Consider the following 25,926-nt stretch of genomic DNA (forward strand, 5'->3'; position numbering starts at 1 on the left):
GGACATTTAACTGGGCCCTGTCGATGGGTGGGAAGGTGCCTGTGACTGAGGGTCTGGAACACACTGATCTACCCGATGGGACGGGGGAGTTCCTGGATGCCTGGTTAATGCTTGTGGAGAAGATGGTGAACCCAAGCACTGTGCTGGACTCGCCCCATTCCCTGCCAGCTAAAATGCCTGGAGTCACACCCACCATGCCCCAGTTCAGCGCCCTGCGTTTCCTCATAGTCACACAAAAGGTAAGTATCCAATAGCTACATAATTAAAATGATTATTTTGCTGCTTGCAGATACAATAGATCAAACTTGAGGTTGTCTTTTCAACATGTGAAATCAAGTGACATAATGCAGGGAACACCGGGGGAATGGGGAAGATGGACACTGTCAGATACTTCCCTGCTCCCTTTTCAAAAACAGTTGTTCTCAATTGTTGCATTCCTGTTGTCATACCATGTCGAGAAATGGACAAAAAAATGCAACATAAAAGGGTATGGCCTGCAAGCAAAAGTTTACTTTTTATCCTCATCGGATATTCATAAGGTCATAATGATTGAAACCAAAAGAACATAAACATTAGATTACTTTATTACAAAGAAAATTAAACTCGATTAATACAACAATACTAGAGCTCTACCTCTCAATATCAAACGTATGTCTTGTTTTTAAACAGCATGTTGATATTGTTTATAAATTAGAAGTAGGAAAACAGTTATATTAGCATTTTGTTTTCTTTGGAGCTGGAGGACTTGCCATGAATGTGTGATGGTTCTTTATTGTTGTAACACAGTCTCTCCTTCATTAAGGCTGCATTCACCTGCATCCGCAGTCTGTGGAACAGGAAGCCGCTGAAAGTGTATGGAGGCAGGATGGCTGAATCCATGCTGGCCATCCTCTGCCACATCCTGAGGGGGGAGCCAGTTATTCAGGAGCGCCTAACCAAGGAGAGAGAGGGGACGGTCCGCCCGGAAGAAGAGGCAGCTGCGGCTGCAGCGCCCTCCACTGTTTCTCTGGCACCGACCGGTGGGGCCCCCGGAGCATCTACCACAGCGGGAGAGGCACCGGCAGTGGCTGCCACAGTGCCTGCAGTGCCGGCGGGAGGATCAGCTGAGGATTCAACCAATTCTACCCCCCGCCGTGAGCCCCAGGTTAACCAGGCCCAGCTTACACAGGTATGTGGGACAGCTCGCTGACACTCAAACCCTTCCAGGAAGTGTTTCTTTTATGTCTGCTTTCTTTTTTCTCACTCCTAATATATTGTTTGAAAATGTCTCTGCATCTTTCAGAAGGATTAGAAGAGTCTCAATTCAAACATTTTTCTGGCGCTGACTGCTATGCCAAGTCTTGATTTGTAAAGATAAACAGATCATTGGTTTTATTCCCAGAAAACTGTGTTTTAAATTGAATGATGGTCTTCAGTCTGCAGATTTGTGTTGTCATTGTGCTGCCAGCTTTTTTTTCTCCTTTTTTTTTTAAAGTCAGATTTGCAAAAGTAAAAAAAAAAAATGCAGATCCTGCTTTTGATTCTGGTGATTCAAATCAGAAGCTCGTTCTGATGGATTCAGAATCTAAATTGCGATACCTTAGATACCCCTTCTTTATTGTTACACTCCTGACATCATCTCTGTTAAATCTTTATTTAAAAATGCTTCATCTCTTTGCGTGGTGTTTTAGCTGATGGATATGGGTTTCTCACGAGAGCATGCCATGGAGGCCCTACTGAACACGAGCACCATGGAGCAGGCAACGGAGTACCTCCTCACTCACCCACCTCCACTTCTTGGTGGAGCAGTAAGGGTAAGAAATCTGAAACAGAAATAATCATGTACTTCTGTCCTTTTTAACTTTTATAAGTCAAATTCAAGCAGCTGAAACTATTCCTCTTGTTCGATCTAGGACATGACTATGTCAGAAGAGGACCAGATGATGAGGGCCATTGCCATGTCACTTGGACAAGAGGTCAGCATGGAGCAGCGCTCTGACTCTCCTGAGGTGTGGCCTCCTCACTGCTCAAATTGCATGCAAAAACATTTCACTTTCAACTGCCTGACGCTTAATGAACCTCAAACGGGAAAGAAAATCATGCCGAGCTGCCGTTTATATTATTTCTGTGTGTGTTTCAGGAAGCAGCACGTCGGCGCGAGGAAGACGACAGGAGAGCCAGGGAGCGCGCAGAGGAGGAGGAGGCCCGCTGCCTTGAGCGCTTCATGGAGGCTGAGCCACTGGACCCCAAGGAGCTGCACACCTTCACTGACTCCATGCTGCCTGGCTGCTTCCATCTGCTGGACGAGCTTCCTGACACCGTCTACCGACTCTGTGACCTGCTGATGACGGCCATTAAGAGGAGTGGCCCCGAGTACAGAGACCTCATCCTCGGGCAGGTTGTTCACCAGGTCAGTGGAGAGTTCCTGTAACATTGCAGTCTGCTCGAAAGATTACTATATTTGCATGTTCAGAGTTGAAATTCAATGACTTGGATATCTGTTCTTTATTCATTGTGAATAAGCACATTCTGAACATCACTGTATCAGTGTTTCTAATTACCTGTTAAAAGGAGGATGTCTGCAATTTAGACTGTTAAGTGCTTTAGCTTAAATATCAAATTGAGAGCTGTTAGATCAATTGGAATTTATTTAATTTATCTTTCTTTCTGTATTCTAATTGGTTGAGTCAGTGTCTTGAATGCAGCTTCAGCTTTGTGCTCCATTACTGTTTGTATGCTGTGATCATTGATCATTGCCCATGGAAACGTCTTTCAGTCTTGGCAATAGAAGCACATTACTCTTGTGTTCCTGATGGTGTTCATGCTGTGTGTAGGTGTGGGAGGCAGCAGATGTGCTCATCAAGGCAGCTGAGCCCCTGACTACCAGTGACACAAAGACGGTGTCTGAGTGGACCCGACAGATGGCCACACTGCCGCAAGCCTCCAAGCTTGCGACAAGAATTCTGCTGCTCACGTTGCTTTTTGAGGTAACAAAGTCCTCCATTAAAAATGTTATCCTTAAAATTCATGGAAGAAAATGATTGTTTTGTCTTGTTCATCTTCGCACCCTTAACAATCATTTGTTGATTTTGTTCTGAAGGAGCTGAAGCTGTTGGGAGCCAGAGTGATCGAGAACAGTGGGATTCTTAATTTGCTGATTAAGCTTCTTGAGGTCGTGCAGCCCTGTCTTCAGGCTGCTAAAGAACAGAAAGACATCCAGACACCCAAGTAAGTTCTTCAGCCCTACATACTAACCTTTACTTGAATATGATACACCGAATATTCTCTATAAGAGCCCTAATTTGTTTGTTATGAACTTGCATTAATCATATAAAATGACATCCCTTTTCTGCAGATGGATCACACCAGTACTGTTGATCATTGACTTCTATGAGAAAATGGCAGTCTCTTCCAAACGCAGGGAACAAATGAACAAGGTACAGGTCAACCTTAGAAAACCAGGCCTCAGGCACAGATTACATTTGTAAAGTTAGACACCAAAATAAACTGTTTATAAAACCATGCACCGTGTCGTCCTTAAATTTGGAAATATTCAAGTAAAGGAAATAAGGAACATACAAGATTACCACATTGTTCTGCTAAAGGCCCTTTTCAATGCACTTTCTCTTTATTAAAGACTTGTTTAAAAAATGCAGTATTTAGATAAGAAGATGCGCATTGTAGTGGACGGCATATAGAAATAAATGATGTGGTGTTTCTGTCCAGGGTGATGGACCAATGGTTTGTTATTTTGTGCACCTCGTCTGTAAAACTAATCAGTTCTCTCTTTGTCTGCCGTTAGTATCTGCAACCGAACGGGAATAACTGGCGTTGGTTTGATGACCGCTCTGGCCGGTGGTGCAGTTACAGTTCGTCAAACAACAGCACCATTGACTCTGCCTGGAGAGCTGGGGAGAGCAGCGTCCGCTTCACAGCTGGCCGCCGGAGATACACTGTGCAGTTTAACACCATGGTGCAGGTATTCACGAACACTTTCCTCCCTGCCTGAAAACACGCATATTTAATGTTATGGTTAGTTGTGTTGGTAGAGTTAGCTTGCTTCCTTTTGATGATTTATTATCTTTCTTTGGGGCAGGTAAACGAAGAGACAGGTAACAGGAGGCCGGTGATGTTGACTGTCCAGAGAGTGCCTCGCCTGCCCAAGCCCGCCAAGACTGGCAGCATTACTGACTCCGAGAGAGAAGAGGGAGAAAAGAGCAAAGCAGAGGAAACCCAGACTGACCCGGACTCGGGAGTAGCAGTGGAGATGAGCGTTCCTAAGGATGACTCCAGCCAGTTAAAGGAGACCACGTCCGGCCCCTCATCGTCCCTGGAGACTGAAAGCTCTCAGAGCGCTGATATTGTCGTACAAGGCCTGACCGAGGACATGACCACCGTTCTGATCCGTGCCTGCGTCAGTATGATCAGCGTTCCTGTGGACCCAGACACCCTACACGCCACACTGCGTCTGTGTCTGCGTCTTACTCGCAATCACCACTATGCCATGATGTTTGCTGAGCTGAAGAGCACACGGATGATTCTGGGACTGACGCAGAGCTCCGGCTTCAATGGCTTCACCCCGCTCGTTACGCTGCTGTTCAGGCACATCATAGAAGATCCCGCCACACTGCGGCACACCATGGAGAAGGTCAGTCTCTTTAAGTCTCTTATCATTTCTAAACGGATCTCACTCTATTTGAAAATACTCTCAGGTTGTGATGTAACCACACCAATAAGTTTTAGCTAAATATAGCATTTTCCTGATAGCATTGTAAGTGTGTAGTCTTAGGGTACCATAAAACATTCCTAACAATCTTTTGCATCAGGTGGTGAGGTCCGCCGTGACCAGTGGAGCAGGAAGTACCACCTCAGGAGTTGTGTCCGGAAGCCTTGGTTCCAGAGAAATCAATTATATCCTTCGCGTCCTGGGCCCTGCTGCCTGCCGCAACCCAGAATGCTTTGCTGAAACTGCCAGCAACTGTGTCCGCATTGCTCTGCCTGCACCACGGGGGGCCGGCACAGGTGAGTTTTAGAAGGTGCAGGGACTTTAAGTTAGAGCTGACCTTACTGAACTCTGTTGGTGTGATAGATTTATTTAGTTGTCCAGTTATTTGTACATGTTTAATTGTAAGTTAAGCTCATCAGATCTTCTTTTCAACAGCATCTGACGACGAGTTTGAGAATCTTCGAATTAAGGGACCTAATGCTGTGCAGCTAGTGAAGACCACTCCTCTGAAACTGTCGCCCCTACCCACTATTCCTGAGACTATCAAGGAGGTCATCTATGACATGCTCAATGCTCTGGCCGCCTACCATGCTCCTGAAGAACGTAAGACATGATCCTTCCAGCTGTTTATTTGAAGGGCATATACAGTATGTCATTTAAAGGGAACTAGTCATTTGAACACTTTGGCTAAGTGTGTTTGTGTGTGTTTGGCACAGCCGAGCGTCCAGAGGAACGTGCGGCAGCTGTGCCTGGCGGAGCAGACCTGTGCCAGATACTGCAGGATGTTGGTGACGACGTCTATCAGCAGTACAGGCTCACCCGGCAGGGCAGCGACTTTGACTCCCAGTCTGCATTCCATATCAATGTAAGTCTGGGTGACCGGTTGTCCTGTATTGAAAAATAAAATGGGTAATTTCCTCAGTTAATAAAGTGTGTCTCTTTCTCGCAGGCTCAAGTGTTTTCTGCTGATGGAGCCGTGGCTGAGTCTTCCCAGTCTGGCACTCCACAGGGAGAAGGTGAGTCTTCAAGTTCAATATTACGTATACAATAATATTTGTGACGAGTAACTAGACATATCAGAAACTCTGTAATCCTTAAACGCATTCAGTTTTGGCTATTTATTGTTCAGTTAATCGCAAAGTTCTGTAAGAGGTCAGCAGAGATTCATTCAGGCTGTTCTGTCATTCTTATCCCAACGCAACAGCTCTGTCGTACCAACAATTTAATTAAAGGACAACATCATTTTGTTATGCTAACTTCCTCAGCCTCCACACCAGAAGAGATGCGGGAGGAAAAGAAAGAACAGGAGGGAGAGAAGAGTACCAGCTCAGAAGAAGGTAAAGCAGCTAAGGTAAAGGCTAGCAAGCCTCTAATGCCAACCTCCACCATCCTGAGGCTGCTGGCTGAGCTGGTGCGCTCCTACGTGGGCATCGCCACTCTCATCGCCTCCTACTGCTACACTGCTGGACAGTCCGAACTTATAAAAGAGGTGGGTGGTCAAACAAAAACGTGTCAGGCTTTTACACCTCTGTATTTCAATTCCTTTTCCTCCTTTATATTCTCCCAGTGGTGGGCCGTCAGGGCCAGCAAGGCCTTCTCTGCTGTTCTAAACATCATCAGAATATAAATTAAATTTTGATATATTTTTTCCACAAATACGTATTAAATTATTCCCCATAGTCTATTCTCTTCATTTTATAGCGTTCGTCTTGGCTGCGCTGCTTCCAGCCTCAGAACGAGATTTGGAGGGCTGGCCTTTATGTTAGAGCTTTTATCCAATCATATTTCAGCCATAATGTGTTGCTAGGGTCAAAGAAATCTGCCCTTAGGCCTTCAGAATCAACAGTGCGGGCGGCTGTAGCTTAAAGTGAACGCAAACAAAACTGTGGCGTTAACCAATCAGATTTCGAGGTGGCGACAACGGGCCAGCTAGCAGGCGTACGCTAACGTTAGCACGTGCACATCTTCTGATTGGATACGCACTATTGAGAGGCAGAGCTAGGCAGTAGGCAGAGCCATACAGTCTATGGGCAAAGCTAGCAAACAGAACTAGAACTTGAGCGAGCTAATTTGTGTAGATTTCTACAAGCTATTTTTTTCAACCCACAATGGCTGAAGGAGGAGAAGAGATCAATTTGGTCGAAGATATAATTACAACGCCATTTTCCAAACGAACTTTTCAAGTAAAGCTACACATCTTGAAAAGGGAACGACCAACTCCAACGCTAGCGAGCCTAGCACAGCAGGGAAACTACGAGCGGTACCCCTGGCTCACAGCCTCCGAGAGGCACTGCAAATTGTACTGCCGGGAATGCCTGGTATTTGCAACTGATCATTTGGTGTTTGGAGCCACACTAAATTTGCAAACTTGAGTTGTCTAACCAAGGCAGCAACGAGACACCAAAGCACAGCTGGGCACTTGGAAGCACTGGTGCTTTTGAAAACCTTTGGGGACACCCGAGTGGATCTACAGCTCAACGAACATGTGCGCAGGGAAACGGAGCTCCACAACGAAAGGGTGAACAAAAATAGGGAAATATTGAAAGACTGATTGATTGTGTCCTGTTTTGGGGTAAACAGGAACTTTCATTTAGGGGACACGATGAAAGCGCCGAGTCCAGAAACAGATGAAACTACGTGGAGCTTCTTTCTTTTCTTGCTGAGAACAACACTTGTTCGTTGAGCTGCATTACCACCTGTACACAAACAACATGTTTACTGGGACGTCAGGCAAAATACAAAACGACCTGATTTATGCTATTGCTGAAGTGATGGGAGAAGAGATCAAAATGAAGATTAAAAAAGCACCCTTTGTCGCTGTTATGGTGGACGAGACGTCAGATGTGGGTAATGTAGCACAGCTGGCACTTGTTCTGCGTTATGTGACAGACACAGGTGTCAAGGAGCGGTTTGTCAGATAATCTGATTAATTAAGTTAACTGTAAATGCTGATGTATTGATTATAAATGCTTCGGAAATATTAATATAACTCTGTTGTACTTGACTATGTTAAGGTGATGCAACGCCCGGTTATACTGCGTTTCTGTCTAAATGTATAGTTTCTAGAGCCATGGCGTCATAATGATGGTATTAAGAGGTGGATAATTCAGGTAGGACTGTGTAGGACATCACTGAAGGCCTAGGTGTGAAATGCACGGCCCGCCACTGTATTCTCCTAACCTGTGTTTTTGACTTCCCTGTGTCCCAACAGGACTGCAGTGTTCTAGCTTTTGTGCTCGACCACCTACTGCCCCATACCCAGAATTCAGAAGACAAGGACACCCCCGCCCTGGCTCGTCTCTTCCTGGCCAGCCTGGCAGCTGCCGGCACGGGCACTGATGCCCAGGTTGCGCTTGTCAATGAGGTGAAGGCGGCCCTCAGTCGAGCACTAGCAATGGCAGAGGGTACCGAAAAACATGCCAGGTAAGAAGCACGAAATAAGAAAGCCAACTTTATATTGATAAATTATTCTTATGAGCATCTGAACAAACTCCTATTCTCCCTCTTTGTCCTCACTCGTGTTTTTCACAGGCTTCAGGCAGTAATGTGCATCATCAGCACCATCATGGAGTCGTGTCCCTCCACGTCCAGCTTCTACAGCACTGCAGCGGCCAAAACACAACACAACGGCATGAATAACATCATCAGGCTGTTTCTCAAGAAGGGACTGGTCAACGACTTGGCCCGTGTGCCTCACAGCTTGGATTTGTCCAGGTATTTGATTTGACCATATTCAGATCTTTTTAGGAGCCGGCATTATAAATTGTGATCAGCAGATTAGTCCGTTTAAAAGGCTGTGTGGAATTGTCTTGTAATCAAACAAAATGTAGCAGCTAATCCGGTGTCACTCGTCGGAATGCATTGTGTGTACCTCTCTTACAAATGTTTGCTTCCTGGAACAACACATAGAAGCTTTTTTATTTAAATATTTTTGCATTGTTTGCATCCATGTTTACAAGCAGTCCTTTTTCCTGTCTTTGTTGACATAATGATGCATATAAATGATGCTACTTCTGTTGATCTTTGGAATAGTTTGACATGATTGGATGGATGGTGTGTTGTGTGACTAGCTTGCCTGTGTGTACATCAGTGTGTTATGTGTGTACATCAGTGTTACACAAAACATACTCAGGGACATACTCTTAGTCAAACTGCTCTATGGGGAAACTAAAGGTCTAAAACTCCACAGGAAATCTTTACTTTGGGGTTGAACCCTTATTTTATATTATACAGTATTTTTAAATCTGTGTCAAGTAACTCCCATTGATCCTTTACATATTTCTGTTCAGTCCCAACATGGCCAACACGGTAAATGCCGCCCTAAAGCCTCTGGAGACTCTGTCCCGCATTGTCAACCAGCCCAGCAGTCTGTTTGGGAGCAAAGGAAGCTCCAGTAAGAACAAGACTGAACACGACACCGTGGGCGCTGCCAGAGACAGCAACAGCAACACTCAGGACCAAGGTATGCACAAGATCTTTTAAACACTCTGAATCAAATGACTTCAAATATTTCTTGCTAATTTGTGACATCTTTCCAGGAGAGTCCGGTGAGGCAGAGCCAGTGGATGGCAGCCTCAGGGTGCCGGGGACAGACAACGACCTGATGGATGGAGAGACGGAGGGAGACACTGTGGTCATTGCTGGCCAGCCAGAGGTTCTCAGCACACAGGCGATGCAGGTGATTAACAAAGTATTCCACCTCATCTGTAACATCTATAATTAATGATGGGTATTACAAATTGTAAATAGTTGAGTTCCAAGGTGCTTTGTCCACTTTATAGTGACATTTGGTCTGTGATTTCCATCTCCTGTGCTTGCAGGTAGAAAATGAGTTGGTGGATCTGATTGATGAGCTGCTGGAGAGAGATGCAGGCGCCGTCAACAGCACAATTATAGGTAAGCCTCTTGATCAGTTCTGACGGGAAAGCCAGAGTACATGGTAAATATCAAGGGAAAGGTGGGAGTAGTTGTGTGCACAGCAACTTAACCTCAGTGCAATAGTTAAATTGCAACAGGAGGTGAATCACACTGGACTCTCTGCTCGCTGTGTTTGAAACCAGAGCTAATGTTCTACTCGTCTGTTCTGTCAATCAGTGGGACGCAGCGGGGAAGATGAATCACAAGAGGATGTGTTGATGGATGAAGCCCCGTCCAATATTAGCCAGACATCCACTCTTCAGGCCAACCGCGAAGGTAAAGCACTGGCACAACACAACTGTGTTTATATAGTAGAAAATAACCAAACAGCTTTGGCAAGCCGTTTCACCGATGGCTTCTCAGTTTCTAAGAACTTCTTGTTCTGTGTTCTTATCTTAATCAGACTCCATGAACATCCTGGAACCAGAGGATGAGGAGCACACCCAGGAGGAAGATTCTAGTGGCAGCAATGATGACGAAGACAGCCAGGATGAAGAGGAGGAGGAGGAAGAGGAAGAGGAGGAAGATCAGGTATGGATTAATGCAATAAGGTTCAGTTGTCAAATATCCATTACTGCTTTTCTTGACGACTCATGGCTGTTGCTTTCTCTCTAGGATGATGAAGAGGGAGATGAGGACGATGACGATGAAGGTTCAGAGATGGAGTTGGATGAGGACTTCCCAGACATCAATGCCGCACCTCACATCCGCTTCGAAAGGTTTGACAGGGATGATGACCTCATCATAGAGTTTGACAACATGTTCTCCAACAACGGTAAGCAGGACGATTTATTACTAACATTTCTAAATGTTGTTCGGTAGAATTGGTTTTGATTTAAGATCCATTGTGTTTTTTGGTACAAATGCTTTTCTTGCTCAGAGAAAGTCCTCACCTTTTGGATAATTTAGCCCTCTGTTTAAAATAAGGAATACATCTGAATCCCTTCATTATTTTATCCTAAGTAGTTATCTCACATTCTTCCCCAAAGCTCAGGACATCCCAAAAATAATGCTGAAGATAAAGTTTTGTTAGGTTTATTTATTACTATCATTACTCGGGGTTCGTCCAGAGCTGTCCCCCTAATGTGTGCCTACTGTTTTCTGTTATTTTTCCATCAGCTGACATCCCTCCCTCCCCAGGCAACATCCCCAGCTCCCACCCGCTGATGGTGCGCCATGCGGACCACGGCTCCCTCACCCTCGGAGTGGCAGGCACCAGCAGCCGCCTGGCACAGGGCATGGGTCGCAGCCAGCGGACACTGCGACAGCTCACTGCTAACAGTGGACACACCATCCATGTCCATTACCCTGGCAACCGCCAGCCCAACCCTCCGCTCATCCTGCAAAGGTGAAAGCATGTTTTTTGGTTTCTTTGTTAAGCAACACATCTTTTTTATCATTATACTATTAACATAATGATGATAATGTGAGTGATGATACTCATTGACCTGTCTCTTCTTCCTCTCCTCCACTCTTTAGGTTGTTGGGCCCTAGTGCTGCTGCAGACATCTTACAGCTGTCCAGCTCCCTGCCTCTGCAGTCTCGTGGTCGGGCCCGCCTTTTGGTGGGAAATGAAGATGTGCACATCATCGCACGCTCTGATGACGAGTTGTTGGATGACTTTTTCCATGAGCAGAGCAGTACCGGGGGACAAGCAGGTGAGAAGCACTCTGGGTTATCCTTAATATAACAGTGTACTGAGTTTCTATTAGCCTGAATTCCTAACATGATTGTTCTTTGTGTCCATCCAGGCACCCTCTCTAGTATTCCCACTGCCTTAACAAGATGGACAGATGAGTGTAAAGTGCTTGATGCTGAGAGTATGCACGACTGTGTAGCAGGTAGGTCGGCCTTGCACTGTAAACTTGTGACAAACAAATGAAAAAACATGGATACAGATACCAATACAAAAGGCTTAATGTCTAAAGTGTCGTTGGTTGGACATGGTAGGACATAGGATGAATTCTAAAATCTGTTTTTGCTTTCAGTGGTGAAGGTGCCTATCCTGCAGCATCTGGAGAGTCTGCGAGATGAGGAACTGGAGGAGCGTAGGGAGAAGAGGAGGAGGCAGCTGGCTGAGGAGGAAGAGTCTAAGCAGAATGAGAGGAGGGCCTCTGGAGCAGAGCAGGCCAGGGAACAGAGCCTGCAGGTAAATACAATCCCTTAGTGCATTATGTTTATCACACAAGTTTACACTGTTGAGGTGCATGCGTTGCCCTTCTTATTTACTTTGTGTCTAATACCAACTGTTTTTGGTTCATAGGGTTCTGGATTGGGGACAGTAAATGGTGCTGAGAACACTGCAGGTACTGACCTTTGACTACATTTACTTTCGGTTTCTGTCGTAATGTTTAAATCTGTGTCTGGAATGGAACACCTCAGTGACGGCCTCCAGAGAGACGCAGCCAGCAGAGCGTGCTGTGGGATGAGGTAGTAGTTTGTATAGTTTTAGGATCACACCAGATCTGGGAGATAACTATACAGTCTACTGTCTTTCTTATGGCTACGCTATAGCAGCTGGACATCTCCATCTGATTCCTCTGAACTACAGTGTTTCCTGTTGTGTTTATGGTATGCATTGCACTGGCTGTGCTGTGGTGAGGTAGTAAGTTGTGTTGTTGTTGGGGATAAGGATTGTTCACCCCGTTCAGGAGATAACTATACAACTTACTGCCTTCCTCAGTGCAGGCCCTTATCATCTCTGTAAATCAGGATCAACAACTCATGTAAATACTGCTATTTCAGTTCGGTATGTGTGGCACTCCTAAAAAGAACTGCTTTGAAAAGGTTTGGAGCTGTTTTGGCTGAAATGTTGTATAGGCATAAGTATTGGTAGCTGTTCGTAATTCTAAAGAAAGAACAGCTAGTCCCCTGCCATAATTATTCAGTTGTATTTTAATAATGTTTATTTTTCCTTCTTTTAAACCATGTAATCTGTTTTTCACTCAACAAATGATGGTACTTTTTTCCACTCAAAATGTATCCTTATCTTCACACTGTTGTTCTCTGTGGGTGTTGCAGAGGGTGAGCAGGCTCAGGGTGGCTCAGTGTCATGTCTGGACCCACCCAGGGTCTCAGAAGGCTTCCTCACTGCTCCCCCATCTGGAGAGGTCACTCCCACCACACCTGCGCCTCACGAACAGGCGCTGGTCTCCCTGGAGACTGCCATCAGTCAGCAGGTCCACCAGCCAATAGCCGACCTCCTACTGGCTGAGTCGCATGGCAGCTCACTGGCTGCTCTAGCAGGGGCGGGCATTCCTCCCTTGTCATCAGCTGAGCGGCCAAACAGTGAAGCAGAGGCCTCTCAGATGGAAATGTCCCCGGCACCCACAATCGGTGAGAGAGTCGGTGGAGGAGGAGGAGGAGGAGGAGGAGGAGCGTTGGATGAAGGCAGGGAAGGTAGACTAACTTTGAAAACTCTCTTTTAACAGACAGGTCAACAGTTGGGTCATACATTTGTAATGTAACTAATGTTGCAGCTAGTCACAACATCTTTTAAAGACTGAAGTATGAACCAATTAGTCGAGGGATTTTACTACAGCATATTGATTCACGCCATTCAGACCTAACGTCACTGTTTCTTTCCCCAGCCTCGCTCAGTCCGGACATTGTGGAGACCTCAGAGCCTGCAGTAGTGGGTGTGTCACAGCTGGAAGGCTCCCCCATGGATACCAGCAGCCCTGCCTCCACTACTCAGGAAGAAGCTGCTCCCAACCCTGCCCAGACCGCCCAGCTGTCTCAGGAGCTGTCCAGCAGCCGGGAGAGCGGGCTGACCGACCGGCAGACCGACGCAGAGACTGGGTCAGTGTCATCCCTGAATACCCCTGATCTACACTGTATCTATTGCCTAGATAACCATATATGTTTATCAAATATTATGAACTCAACTCTTTTAAACTCGAAATGAACACCCTTTTTTTTTTTTAAGCATCTTTTTCCCACCAGCTCTTTCTGAGCATTCCGTTATCACCACATTTGTGAATTTTCACTGTTTATCAGCTGAGCCCATTATTCACACATTTTGCTGAATACTGACTATAGACCTTATTTTAATTTTCTTTCTACAGTTCCACCTCTGTCTCATCACCTGGGGAAACGATGCCCAGAAGTGATAGCGCCGACAGCCAGTCTCAGGCCATCCAGGAAGAGCCCCTCCCATCCACCAGCAATGAGGATGAGGACCCTCTTGCAGGTAAAATAAATTGCTATAATACTTTTCTGCCGATTTTCCAATTTTTATCAAAATGTTACTTAAAGCTCATAATTTGTCTTGGCAGGCATTAGTCTGCCTGAGGGTGTGGATCCTTCTTTCCTGGCAGCTCTTCCTGAGGACATACGCCGAGAGGTGCTGCAAAATCAGCTTGGCATCAGACCACCCTCCCGTCCTCCAGCTGCCACCACACTGCCTTCCACTGTCCCTCCTGTACTGGGAGGACCCGGTGTGACGGAGGTCAGCCCTGAGTTCCTGGCGGCCTTGCCACCTGCCATCCAGGAGGAGGTGAGGGACTCTTTTCAGAAATGATTCTTATTATACAACTACAGTCAATATAACGCTTATTTTTAGACCTGCCAGCTGTAGAAAACATTGAAAAAACCTCTTTCCAAGGAAATAAGTAACGGATAATCCGTTTTCTAAATAAGCATGCCCTTGTTTGTTTTAGGTTCTTGCCCAGCAACGAGCAGAGCAGCAGCGCAGGGAGCTAGCCCAACAGCCCACACAGGGAGACACCCCTCTGGATCCAGTCACCTTCATCCAGACCCTGCCCTCAGAGCTCCGGCGAAGTGTCTTAGAGGACATGGAGGACAGCGTGTTAGCTGTCATGCCTCCGGACATTGCTGCTGAAGCAGCCGCGTTGCGTCGTGAACAAGAGGCACGCCAGAGGCAACTGATGCATGAGCGGCTGTTCGGCCACAGCTCATCTTCAGCCCTGTCAGCCATCCTGCGCTCGCCAGCCTTCACCAGCAGGTTAGGAAGCAATCGTGGCGTCCAGTACACCCGACTTGCTGTGCAGAGAGGAGGCACGTTTCAGATGGGTGGAGGAACAAACCACAGGTGAGAAAACTGTGATCCAGATGTGGGACTTGAGAATTCATATCATTTAGCTTTTATTGTCAATAACAAGAAAAGTAGCTACAATGTTGAATGATGTCCTAGGTGGTTTTGATCAGACCATGCTGCACAAACCTTATATACGTTACCTTTTGATTTCCTCAGACCATCCAGCTCCAGTGTGGACTCGTTGTTGCGTCTGCGCGGTCGATTGTTGCTGGACCACGAGGCCTTGTCCTGCCTGCTGGTTTTGCTCTTTGTGGATGAGCCGAAGCTCAACACCAGCCGCCTGCACCGTGTGCTCAGGAACCTTTGCTACCACTCTCAAACACGGGGGTGGGTCATTCGCAGCCTGTTGTCCATCCTCCAACGCAGCAGCGAGAGTGAGGTGTGTGTGGAGACCTCACGTCTAGAAGACTCGCGCGGCAAGAGGAGTGCTCAGGGAGGCTGCGCAGGAAAAGCCTCTGCTACCTCCTCCCTCTCCTCTTCATCCTCCTCTTCTTCTTCATCCTCATCTTCCTCCTTGGAGCTACTGAACAGGGTGGAGTCTCGCAGCTCCAGCCAGCTTTCCTGGCTTTCGGTTTCTATGGACGCAGCCTTGGGCTGCCGGACAAACATTTTCCAGATTCAGCGTGCATCAGGTAGGAAACACGCTGACCGGCATTCAGCTGGGGGGTCTGCTGGATCTGGAACACTGGGAGGATTGTCAGGCGCTGCAACAAGTGTCACGTGTGCTGGAGGTGGAGGTTCCACTGTCCACATCCACCCACAAGCTGCTCCAGTAGTCTGTCGGCACGTGTTGGACACACTCATCCAGCTAGCTAAGGTGCGAGTCCTCCTATCTTTATCTACATCAGATACATCCTCTAATGTATGTCTGAATTCAACTGTCATGGAGGTGTAATCATTGAAGTGTTTTTGCTTCCCTCTGTCTGCAGGTCTTTCCCAGCCACTTCACCCAGCAGCGCTGTAAGGATCTGTCAGCATCCTCTTCTGACCTAGACTCGCGTCTTTGTTCAATCGCCTCAGTGGTTGGAGGTGGGGGCTCCAGGTCAGGGTCTCTGGGGAACCCAAGCTCCAATGCCTCAAACACCCAGAACTCATTTGGCTCCACTGCCGCTACTCTGCAGTCTCTGGGAATCTCCACCGATTTCTGGGACCTGCTGGTCAAGCTGGACAACATGAATGTCAGCCGAAAGGGCAAAGCCTCTATGAAGACAGTGCCTCTGGGGGGCAGTGCAGAGGCTGAGGGGGCTCAGTTAAGCCTGGAGACCTCTCCCCTAGGCCAGCTGATGAACATGCTGTCCCACCCTGTCATCAGACGGAGCTCATTGCTCACTGAAAAGCTGCTACGTCTGCTCTCCCTCATATCCATTGCCCTGCCTGACAACAAGGCCACAGAGGTGCCTGCTGGACACCCCACCCCACAGGCTGCCATCCCCAGCACGGCAACCAGCTCAGGAGTCACAGCCCCGGTCACAACACAGGGCGCTGTGTCTACCCTGCCCACTGTGGCAGGCTCAGGGGCCTCTGCGGGAGCTGGAGCCCAGGGTACATCCTCAGGGACAAGTCTAGCAGCTTCCCAGACATCCTTAACTTCTATCTCTATACCAACATCCACTGGAATAACATCTACAGGTAGTGTTCCTTTCTTCCAGAATAAAAAGTCATCAGTTTATTCACCTAACAATGTAACAGCGGCTCAGTTGAAAATAATGACGTGTTCTTTTTGGGGCTTTTTCACTAAAGCAGGGAAACTGAGGATCCCTGCGAGCTGTATAGAGATTGACAACAAGCTGGCCTCCAGTGGACTCACAGAGAAGCAGCTGCAGCTCTCTGTGGAGGTATGAGAAGAGTTTCATCAATTGTAATTTTCTGTGTGTGAACCATGGATGTAAAATAAGAAATGGATACAGCGAGATTGTCAAGCAAAACGTCACAAATGACCCATCATGCCTGGCTTTCGAGAGCAAAGAGCATGCGCTGTAGAGTTTCCCACTTAAGCCCCGCCCCCGCTCTCGCCTCAGTAGAATGAATGGAGAGAGAAAATGAATCTGGTTTCAGCTTTTAGCACATTTTACAACTTTAAGGACATAATGTTTTTACTAAGGGCTATGAAAGGGTTCATACTGGGTAATTTATTTCTATCTTTCCCAATTGAAGTCAATGGAGAAAAAGTATTTCTGGGCCGGGTGATGTCACGGACTGATACGGAAGTTGTAGTACCTGCTGTTTGGCCACTATGAATATTTTCCTCAGAGTCCGGAGCACTTCCTAGGGGTTTGGTGTGAACTACCTTTACAGCTCATGGGAAATGTAACTTTGCATTATCTTCCAATATTACCTCTGGTAACAACACATAACATCAATACAGCATCAAGCTAAACAAGTAAATCTATAACATATGAAGTAGCGAAAGAAAATAGGCTTGTTCCAAGATACTGGGTTCTTTGATGTTTTGTGAGAGAGTGGTCAAAGCCTTTTTCTCCATGAAGCTTCAATCAACCCTAACTCCAAACAGGCAGGTTCAGTTTGTCACTACACAAAATGCTGGATGACGGTTCTCCAGAGTTTTGCATCTGAAACACACCTGGGATGTGACACAAACACACACATAACAGGAGTCTTAACAAAAACACCTTTCACTGTTTTAACCAAAAGCCACTTGTTCCTGTTTCTGCTGTGTTTCTTTCCCCAAATGCATTTAAATAATAATCCCTTAGAAGTTTTTACCTAATAAAGTTGAATCTAATCTAATCTAATAACTGCTTTCATCCTCCCAGGTGCTGACATCTCACTCGTGTTCAGAGGAGGGTCTGGAGGATGCTGCTAACATCCTGCTGCAGTTATCTCGAGGAGACGGTTCCACCAGAGACACGGTGCTGCGGCTGCTGCTCAGCGGTGCACGACACCTCGGATACACTCTCTGCAAACAGATCGGTCAGTGCTCGGCGACCACACACACATCTCGTGCTGCCTTCAAGCTAATGTAATTGTCTTTGAACCCTTTGACCTTTTCTCTCTCAGGCACATTGCTGGCTGAACTTAGAGAGTACAACTTGGAGCAGCAGAGACGGGCACAAGCTGATTCCCATTCCCCGGACGCCCCCCCTGAGGATACGTCTCTCACTGGCAGACTGAAGGGCAAGATGACTAGCAGGTTAGCCATGATGGTTCTGGGTTCAGTGACCTTAGGGTGTCAACACATTTGCAAGCGAGAACGTGGTGTTCTGATTCTGCAGTTCATTTAGCCTTAGTATTCCTGCAGAATGTTATTGCATGAAAGTGCGTTTTCTACAAATACAATTTCCTTTACCTTGTTTGCGTTTGTTGGTTGGGGCACAGGTTTGACGGATCGGAGAGTGTGGTCATTGTGGCTGCACAAAAACGTACACTCGGGGGACGTGAGCTCCAGCTCCCCTGCATGAGCTCACTGACCTCCAAGACGTCCACGCAGAAGTTCTTCCTGCGAGTGCTGCAGGTCATCATCCAGCTCCGGGAGGACACACGGCGCGCCAACAAGAAAGCCAAGCAAACTGGCCGATTAGGCAAGAAAATCTTACACCCTTATTCTTTTTCATATATTCTTACAATATCCTGATCATCAAATGAAACACCCCTCTCCCCCCCTCTCTGAATGTCCAGGCTCCACCAGTTTAGGCTCCGCCAGCAGCATCCAGGCTGCGGTGCGTCAGCTGGAGGCCGAGGCTGACGCCATCATCCAGATGGTGAGGGAGGGTCAGCGGGCACGCCGGCTTCAACAGGCACCCCCACCCACCGCCTCTTCTGCATCTGCCGCCGCCGTCGCCGCCGCTGCCGGATCCTCAGTGGTGGTCCCCCATGCCCCCACTGGTGCTGCTCCCCCTGCTGGCACGGCTGCTGCTGCCACGGTTAGCATGCGCTGCACTGACAGCAGGCATACTCCTACACACACCACACACACTTACAGTAAACAATGCACAATGACCCTCACAGTGTTGTTTTTTCAAAACACTGTGGTAATCATCTAGGAACATGCTATGAAAGCACAATCAGCCTCCAACATGCTTTACCTCTAATTTGGCTTTGCCCGTACTGGCATTCTTTTGAACATTTTAAGCTAACCCATTAAATGAAATGAATTAATAAATGAATAATGCCAGTTTCCCATCAGTATGTGGTATTGCACTGTCTGTCAAAAACATAATGCACTGTGTTGTCACCATACAGCCTGCCATCTCCATTGGTGTATGCGTAGTAAGAACTGCTACATTGAGCTGTTCACAGACAGATGTGACTGAATCCTTTATCAGTACCTCTGCATCCACGTGTGATATGGTTCAGAAATGAATGTGCTGCCTGCTCCAAACTGTTTGACCTGTTCTACTGATGATGTCTGTTGGCTGGCTGACATGGCTTCATGCTTGTGGCCCCTCCCTCCTCCTCAGTTCCAGTCCCTCTCCTCTCTAAGTGGATCACAGGAATGTCATTGTGCATGGCAATATCATCAAAATGGTTACTGTGAAACTGAAAAGTGCTAATCTTTAAGACTGCCATGTTTTATGCCTGTTGTTCATCCTCTGCCTCTTTGCTCCTCCCTGGTTTGTTTCATGTAGTCTGAAGTGCAGTCAATGTCAGAAGCCCAGGCGGCCCAGAGAGATGAATCTCCCATGGATGTGGACCAGCCATCTCCTCTGGATCAGGACCCTGCACCTCTGGGTAGGACTCACTTGCAAACTGCTAAAGATGAATGAATTAAAAAATTGTTTTGCCAGTCACAAACTTCTAGTGAGAAGAGTGCGTCTCCCTGTTCTGATATGAACTCAAGCCTTTCCATGTAGAAAACCCAAATAATCTGAAGAAAACTCCTTTTTTGTCTGAAGAAATTACATCTCCAGTCAGTTTGACAGCATAGCTGATGTAATGGTTCGGTCAATATTGGAATTTCATTTTCAGATGAGGATGGAAACAGCCAGTCAGAGGGTGAGGAGAGACTTCCAGACCTCCCACTGCTCAGCGAGCAGCTGTTGTTGGATGAGCTGTGGGACATGCTTGGGGAGTGCCTGAAAGAGCTGGAGGAGTCCCATGACCAGCACGCCGTACTGGGTTAGTGGAATCCCTTTAAGAAATGCATTTCTTGATGTTGTTTTATATTTATCAGGGCTGTTGAAGGAGCATGGCTTGTTCCCCTAATTATGTTTTCTTCTTCCTTTGAATCCCCAGTTCTTCAGCCTGCTGTAGAGGCTTTCTTCCTCGTCCATGCCACGGAGCGAGAGAGCAAACCTCCAGTGAGGGACACCCGGGAGAGCCAGCTCTCTCACATCAAAGATGAGCCTCCTCCACTGTCGCCCGCCCCCCTCACACCTGCCACACCTTCATCCCTAGACCCGTTCTTCTCCAGGGAACCATCCTCCATGCACATCTCTTCAAACCTGCCACCGGACACCCAGAAGTTCCTCCGCTTTGCCGGTAAGCCTGACAGATTTAAGTGAGGAGAATGATACAGCTGTGTTCTGATTTGTAGTGTCTAACAGGACTCGCTCTCTCTTTTTTTTTTAGAAACTCACCGCACAGTGCTTAACCAGATCCTGCGCCAGTCAACAACTCACTTGGCTGATGGGCCTTTTGCAGTTCTGGTTGACTACATTCGCATCCTGGACTTTGACGTTAAGAGGAAGTAAGGGCCATTATCTTACACTTTTATCTCACACTCTAATGTACAGCTATTATACAAATCACTGACGTATGTTTTTTTTTCTCCTCCTGCCAGGTACTTCCGGCAGGAGTTGGAGCGCCTGGATGAAGGGCTGAGGAAGGAGGACATGGCTGTGCACGTGAGGAGAGATCACGTGTTTGAGGACTCCTACAGGGAGCTGCATCGCAAGAGCCCAGAGGACATGAAGAACCGGCTGTAAGGCTCCGTTTCACTCCTTCACCTGTGTATCCGCTCAATTTTAAACTGCTCTTACTGAATCACACTCTGCTCCCGTTCCATTTCAGGTACATTGTGTTTGAAGGGGAGGAGGGGCAGGATGCCGGCGGCCTGCTGAGAGAGTGGTACATGATCATCTCCCGGGAGATGTTCAACCCCATGTACGCTCTGTTCCGCACTTCACCAGGCGACCGTGTCACCTACACCATCAACCCCTCATCCCATTGCAACCCCAACCACCTCAGCTACTTCAAGTTTGTGGGTCGTGTGGTGGCCAAGGCAGTGTATGATAACCGGTTATTGGAGTGCTACTTCACCCGCAGCTTCTACAAACACATCCTGGGCAAGAGTGTCAGGTATTGTAGCTTATGGCAGTTACAGCCTGATATTTAAAGACGTGTTTGAACTTCTCTAAATATCTGACAAGCTATGCCTTATGAATTAAGAAATACTTGATCTTGAATATTGCTTTGGTCTTACCAGGTACACGGACATGGAGAGCGAGGACTACCCGTTCTTCCAGGGCTTGGTGTACTTGTTGGAGAACGATGTGTCAACGCTGGGCTATGAGCTGACATTCAGCACGGAGGTTGGTGTCTGTTCTATTCTCTTGAATGTTTCAATTAGCTTCAAGTGCAAAATTGATTCATACACTGTCTCCTTAACTGTTGAAATTGGGATTTGGCCTCAAGGGTTTGAATCCCAAATGCTTTATGCTCTCTTAAAATAAGTGCTGTGAAAGTGTAATGTGCAATCTGATGGCCTTAAAATATTGTTAATGGATACCATCTGTGGCTCATAGTAAAATATGAAGCTGAAACGAGTGATACTGAATGCCTGCCTGTGCTCTGTGTGTGTGTGTGTGTAGGTCCAGGAGTTTGGAGTGTGTGAAGTGAGAGACCTCAAGCCAAATGGAGCCAATATCCTGGTCACAGAGGAAAACAAAAAGGAGTATGTGCACCTGGTCTGCCAGATGAAGATGACAGGTAAGAATCTGATTCTATTACCAGGTATATAATGAGCAGTAGGGCTGTAATCAAATACAGGAGCAAAACACATATTTAATGCCAATGGGTCAATATCTTTAATGCGTCATTTCAAATGTTCAGACTGTAGTTTTTAAAGATAATTCTCAGTGGTGCACAAAGAGAACACTAGGTGGCAGCACTCTTAAATGCTGAGCTGATCAACATGCAGCCGAGGGCTAAAGGTGTTCCTCTGCAAGATGGCTGAATTATCATAAGCAGCACCCTCCAGCTGCTCCAATACATTATTCAGTAAAGCTTTCAATTTCCAGATGTTTCATTGAAAACCACAACCATTGATAGAATAACGTTGGTTATGTGCTTAATGAAGAATACACTCACTTGAACAGAAAGGTCCCTAAAGGAAATACCTTTACTTGTTGTCTAGGTGCGATCCGCAAGCAGCTGGCAGCCTTCCTTGAGGGATTCTATGAGATCATCCCCAAGAGGCTGATCTCCATCTTCACTGAGCAGGAGCTGGAGCTGCTCATCTCTGGCCTGCCCACTATTGACATCGACGACCTAAAGGCCAACACTGAATATCACAAATACCAGTCCAGCTCCATCCAGGTATGGATGAGTAACCATATTTCACTCTTCACTTCTAGCTCGGCACAAGTGTTACCAATATTTCAAATGTGGAGAATTTTCCCTAACATTTTATTGGACCACATATATAACCGGACGGCTTTTGTCTTTTATCAAATGTTCTCCCTTAGATCCAGTGGTTCTGGAGGGCCTTGCGGTCCTTTGACCAGGCAGACCGGGCTAAGTTCCTACAGTTTGTCACCGGCACTTCCAAGGTTCCCCTTCAGGGCTTTGCTGCTCTGGAGGGCATGAACGGCATCCAAAAGTTCCAGATCCACCGCGACGATCGCTCCACTGACCGCCTGCCATCTGCTCATACCTGGTAAACACTGCAATATTGCAAAGCAAACATCATTTGAACTATGTTGTAAGAATGTTTATTGTGAAGCTAACTTTCATTTGATGTTCCCATTTTTTCCTCTCAGCTTCAACCAGTTGGACCTCCCAGCTTATGAGAGCTATGAGAAGCTGAGGCATATGCTGCTGTTGGCCATTCAGGAATGCTCAGAGGGATTCGGACTGGCTTAAATATGAGACTCTTAATACACACAGACATGCATACAAACACTTGATTTAGATTTGCCTACTCCTGACACATTCACACTGATAACCTTTGAACGCACGCACACACTATCATAGACCTTACTGGATTATTGTTGACCGGCCTAGACTTACTGGTTTCTATTCCATATAAAACAGATAAAACCAGCGAGTGGAATGAACTGATTGACATTGCGTACAACACAGAGAGCCTCATGTTGACACAGTTGTGTCTCCCTTCCCAATTAAATGGCAAATGCAAGAGCGGATTCAGAGGATAAAACATGGACTAATATAAGAGACGTTTTCTTCATTTAGTTTGAGTTCTCTGTACAAAAGGTTTGGGAGTTTATTATGTTTAATCTTTTTTGTTCTCTGGTTGTGTAAAAAGAAAAAAAGAGAATGTTGTTTGAACAGGATGGTTATAAAACCTTTGGGGAAAAAATGTTGGTGGTTTCTTGTTGCAAATGTGTGACCTCACAAGCCTTGACGATGGGGAACATTTTTTTCTGGGGTATATGAACAACTTGAGAAGTTTTGGAGATATTCACAAAAATGCACTTTTCAAAAGTTTTGTGGCATTTTTATGGAAGGATGGTACAAAAAAATGAAGAGAAAACCTGAAAAAATACATTAACCATACAATCTAGAGTATTTTTGGCTATTAAATCGCTGACCCAGCCTTGAGCCTTTGAATCGGAGTGGAATAACTACATGAATAAATGCATAAAATTGCGTCCATTGTCTCTTTTAACAGTGTTATAATCATTACTGACAGATATTCCATTTCATCAAAATTGAATGTCAATTCTGGTTGTAATCACACCACAGTTGTAGATAATTAGTGGACTATTCCAATAGAAATACTTTTCTATTTGCAGTGTAATGATTGTTAGAGATCCCGATGACTCTGTGACAACTTTAATCAATCCCAGTTTATGCTCACATTGATTCCTGCGGGGAAAACAAAATCGTCCCTCATGACAAAATCAATCAAGTTCAGTAATGACTGATACCATCCTGGAGCACATTTAGCATGCTCTGCCCAAAGCCTATAGGGTTAAACAATCAGGAGCATAAAGGAGCTCCTTTCAGTAGTGCTGTCATTTCCCTGCTGACTGGCTAACTGTGCCCTGCAGTCTGTAACAGTCTGTACCCTTCATTATGTCAAACAGTGTCCCTTTGCCGAGTCATGATGACCGACAGAGACAGAGCACAGACTTTAATTTCTAGTCATGATAGGCTCCAAAGAAAGTGTATTTTGAGTCAGGATGTTCATGCTACACATCTTGGATGGCAAGTGACCTTTTTCCTCAGCAGTACAAGCACAAGGGAACAGGGAAGAATGACAGATTTTGGCGAGCTAGTTCCAGGTTCCTGGTTTTGCACATCAATTTGCTTCACCTTCGGTTTCTCTGCTATACATTTCCGCACTGATTAAGGTATATAACCTGCCTTGTTTCACGAGACGTGGACTGAAAATGAAGGTGTGACATCTCCATTTACAGACCTGAATCCAAAGGACCTAAAACTCTAGTAACGGGTTGCATCAGCTTTTAAATCCTTCACGGCCTGTGTTTATTCCTTCCTAAGTTCTTAGTACTTATTAGTTGACTAATTCCTTAAGCCTTCTCTTAGTAAAATTTAAATTAACCCTCACTGAGTCTGAATTTAGGAAGTGCTGGTTAACCTGGCACATGGAAGTAATACATCTCTAGGATTTATTTAAACCAGGGATTTAAAACAGATTATTTTCTTTCCTATTTGTGGCTACAATACCCAGCTACTTCTGTTGGCTTTCCCTCTCGGGATTCCTTCCCTGAGTTTGGCTCTTTACTCCTCGACTAAAGCCTTAGCATGCCTGCAGTTTGCACCTGTCAGTCCCTGTTCTTCTCTCAATCTTCCCGTGTGTTTCCATCTTTTACCTGCACTTCCGTGGTGAATTTGTTCCACTTGAAGGCCCTGTGCAACAGTGGAAATCGAATCCTCCACCACTGCAGGTGCTCCTCTTCTACCTCTTTGACCCTCCCCCACCCAACCTAAAAACCTCACACTGGTTTCAATATAGGTTGCGTCCATGTCTGATTTGGTGCTTGCTGAGGCGTGATAAATGAAATTACTGTGCTGTCATGCAGAGATTTTAGACCCCCCTGTAAGCCTTGTTTACTGTACATTGGCTAGCCAGTTTTGCCCCCCCCCCCCCCCTCCCTTTAACCCCCTTTGTGTTTGAAGCAGCACAGACGCAATTTTCTGTTGGCCACGCTTGATTTCCATATTCTGTAAGCATCTGTTGCTTTTGGATGCTTTGATTTGCAATTAAAGAGGAAAATAATGAAGTCGGGGAGTTTGCCTTGCAAAAGATTTCACAATTCATTTCCTCACTAATGGGATAACTTTCTGCTACTCGAGGGATTTCCTGTCAAAAACATTCTGTTGCAACTTTTGCTGAATATATTTCCTGTAGCTGTCGGTTAGAGGTGGAGATCTCCGTGGTGCTGCCAGATGAGCTGTTGCCGTGCACCGTGCCGGCCCCTCCACTGGGTGGGGATCATCAGGCTCCTCAGACTGAACAGGATGTTCCTTGTCACGCTTTTTCCATGTCACTGCATTCTGGTTTCCAGCGAAGTCACACTCATGTTCTTCCATTTCATGCTCTGGGGAAAATGTTGGGATCACTTGCAAGCATTGAAATCATTTGGGGACACTGATGCCTTGGAGCTTCATGTTAGTAATCGTGTGACAAATTCATCATTTGAAGATTATTGTCCCCCAGCCTTCTCATACTACAAGATTACGAAATATATGGTATAATGAATTGCTTAAAAGGCAGCAAAAACCAGCTAGAGTGTGTCGATTTCATAAAAACAAGGACGTGTTGATAGTAAACAGTGCCTGTGTAACAGCGGTCTGTCCTCATCAGTGCTAGTGGAGCTGGGGAGGAAATGAAGGCCAGTGGAGTTGATTAATAATGACTTCTTTGTATATGAGCCAGACAGCTCCCAGCCTAATACGTTTTACTGCTGCTGTCTCTGAAATAAATCAAAACATTACTCCCAGAGAGGAATAATAAAAAGCTTCTTTAGCAAAGAGCCCAAACGGGCACGGGGACAGAATGAGTTCATTAGAGTAATTGGTTTAGTGTTTCTAATTAGCTAGAGAGATATTTATACTAAATGAAATTGATCATAGT

At 46.1% G+C, this 25,926-nt stretch overlaps 1 protein-coding gene across 12 annotated transcripts in view; it reads left to right on the forward strand.

The window, feature by feature from the left end:
- Positions 1–23,471, forward strand: part of huwe1 (HECT, UBA and WWE domain containing E3 ubiquitin protein ligase 1) — a 37,160-nt gene extending 13,689 nt beyond the window's left edge. For 5 of the 12 annotated variants that reach the window (XM_063878994.1, XM_063879050.1, XM_063879004.1 and 2 more), the window contains 51 exons: positions 2–239; positions 803–1,168; positions 1,671–1,793; positions 1,893–1,988; positions 2,120–2,389; positions 2,814–2,966; positions 3,080–3,207; positions 3,335–3,416; positions 3,782–3,958; positions 4,076–4,627; positions 4,806–5,001; positions 5,141–5,308; positions 5,422–5,570; positions 5,655–5,721; positions 5,971–6,194; positions 7,917–8,128; positions 8,237–8,419; positions 8,995–9,167; positions 9,244–9,383; positions 9,526–9,601; positions 9,800–9,898; positions 10,026–10,153; positions 10,238–10,397; positions 10,742–10,970; positions 11,102–11,280; positions 11,374–11,463; positions 11,611–11,771; positions 11,886–11,928; positions 12,644–13,021; positions 13,213–13,423; positions 13,690–13,814; positions 13,900–14,120; positions 14,284–14,675; positions 14,838–15,498; positions 15,611–16,310; positions 16,422–16,516; positions 17,456–17,612; positions 17,700–17,831; positions 18,005–18,220; positions 18,318–18,562; positions 19,268–19,370; positions 19,608–19,757; positions 19,875–20,120; positions 20,211–20,328; positions 20,422–20,562; positions 20,652–20,939; positions 21,067–21,172; positions 21,452–21,569; positions 21,997–22,178; positions 22,328–22,518; positions 22,622–23,471. In XM_063878994.1, the coding sequence (XP_063735064.1) occupies positions 2–239; positions 803–1,168; positions 1,671–1,793; positions 1,893–1,988; positions 2,120–2,389; positions 2,814–2,966; positions 3,080–3,207; positions 3,335–3,416; positions 3,782–3,958; positions 4,076–4,627; positions 4,806–5,001; positions 5,141–5,308; positions 5,422–5,570; positions 5,655–5,721; positions 5,971–6,194; positions 7,917–8,128; positions 8,237–8,419; positions 8,995–9,167; positions 9,244–9,383; positions 9,526–9,601; positions 9,800–9,898; positions 10,026–10,153; positions 10,238–10,397; positions 10,742–10,970; positions 11,102–11,280; positions 11,374–11,463; positions 11,611–11,771; positions 11,886–11,928; positions 12,644–13,021; positions 13,213–13,423; positions 13,690–13,814; positions 13,900–14,120; positions 14,284–14,675; positions 14,838–15,498; positions 15,611–16,310; positions 16,422–16,516; positions 17,456–17,612; positions 17,700–17,831; positions 18,005–18,220; positions 18,318–18,562; positions 19,268–19,370; positions 19,608–19,757; positions 19,875–20,120; positions 20,211–20,328; positions 20,422–20,562; positions 20,652–20,939; positions 21,067–21,172; positions 21,452–21,569; positions 21,997–22,178; positions 22,328–22,518; positions 22,622–22,724 (10,141 nt within the window). In that variant the 3' untranslated portion in view covers positions 22,725–23,471. Of the gene's footprint in view, position 1; positions 240–802; positions 1,169–1,670; positions 1,794–1,892; positions 1,989–2,119; positions 2,390–2,813; positions 2,967–3,079; positions 3,208–3,334; positions 3,417–3,781; positions 3,959–4,075; positions 4,628–4,805; positions 5,002–5,140; positions 5,309–5,421; positions 5,571–5,654; positions 5,722–5,970; positions 6,195–7,916; positions 8,129–8,236; positions 8,420–8,994; positions 9,168–9,243; positions 9,384–9,525; positions 9,602–9,799; positions 9,899–10,025; positions 10,154–10,237; positions 10,398–10,741; positions 10,971–11,101; positions 11,281–11,373; positions 11,464–11,610; positions 11,772–11,885; positions 11,929–12,643; positions 13,022–13,212; positions 13,424–13,689; positions 13,815–13,899; positions 14,121–14,283; positions 14,676–14,837; positions 15,499–15,610; positions 16,311–16,421; positions 16,517–17,455; positions 17,613–17,699; positions 17,833–18,004; positions 18,221–18,317; positions 18,563–19,267; positions 19,371–19,607; positions 19,758–19,874; positions 20,121–20,210; positions 20,329–20,421; positions 20,563–20,651; positions 20,940–21,066; positions 21,173–21,451; positions 21,570–21,996; positions 22,179–22,327; positions 22,519–22,621 lie in introns of all 12 variants that reach the window. The other 7 variants (XM_063879041.1, XM_063879092.1, XM_063879085.1 and 4 more) reach the window with 6 other exon arrangements.
- The last annotated feature ends 2,455 nt before the right edge of the window (positions 23,472–25,926 follow it).

This window comes from Eleginops maclovinus, chromosome 1 (assembly GCF_036324505.1).
Source record: "Eleginops maclovinus isolate JMC-PN-2008 ecotype Puerto Natales chromosome 1, JC_Emac_rtc_rv5, whole genome shotgun sequence".
Classification (NCBI taxonomy): Eukaryota; Metazoa; Chordata; class Actinopteri; order Perciformes; family Eleginopidae; genus Eleginops; species Eleginops maclovinus.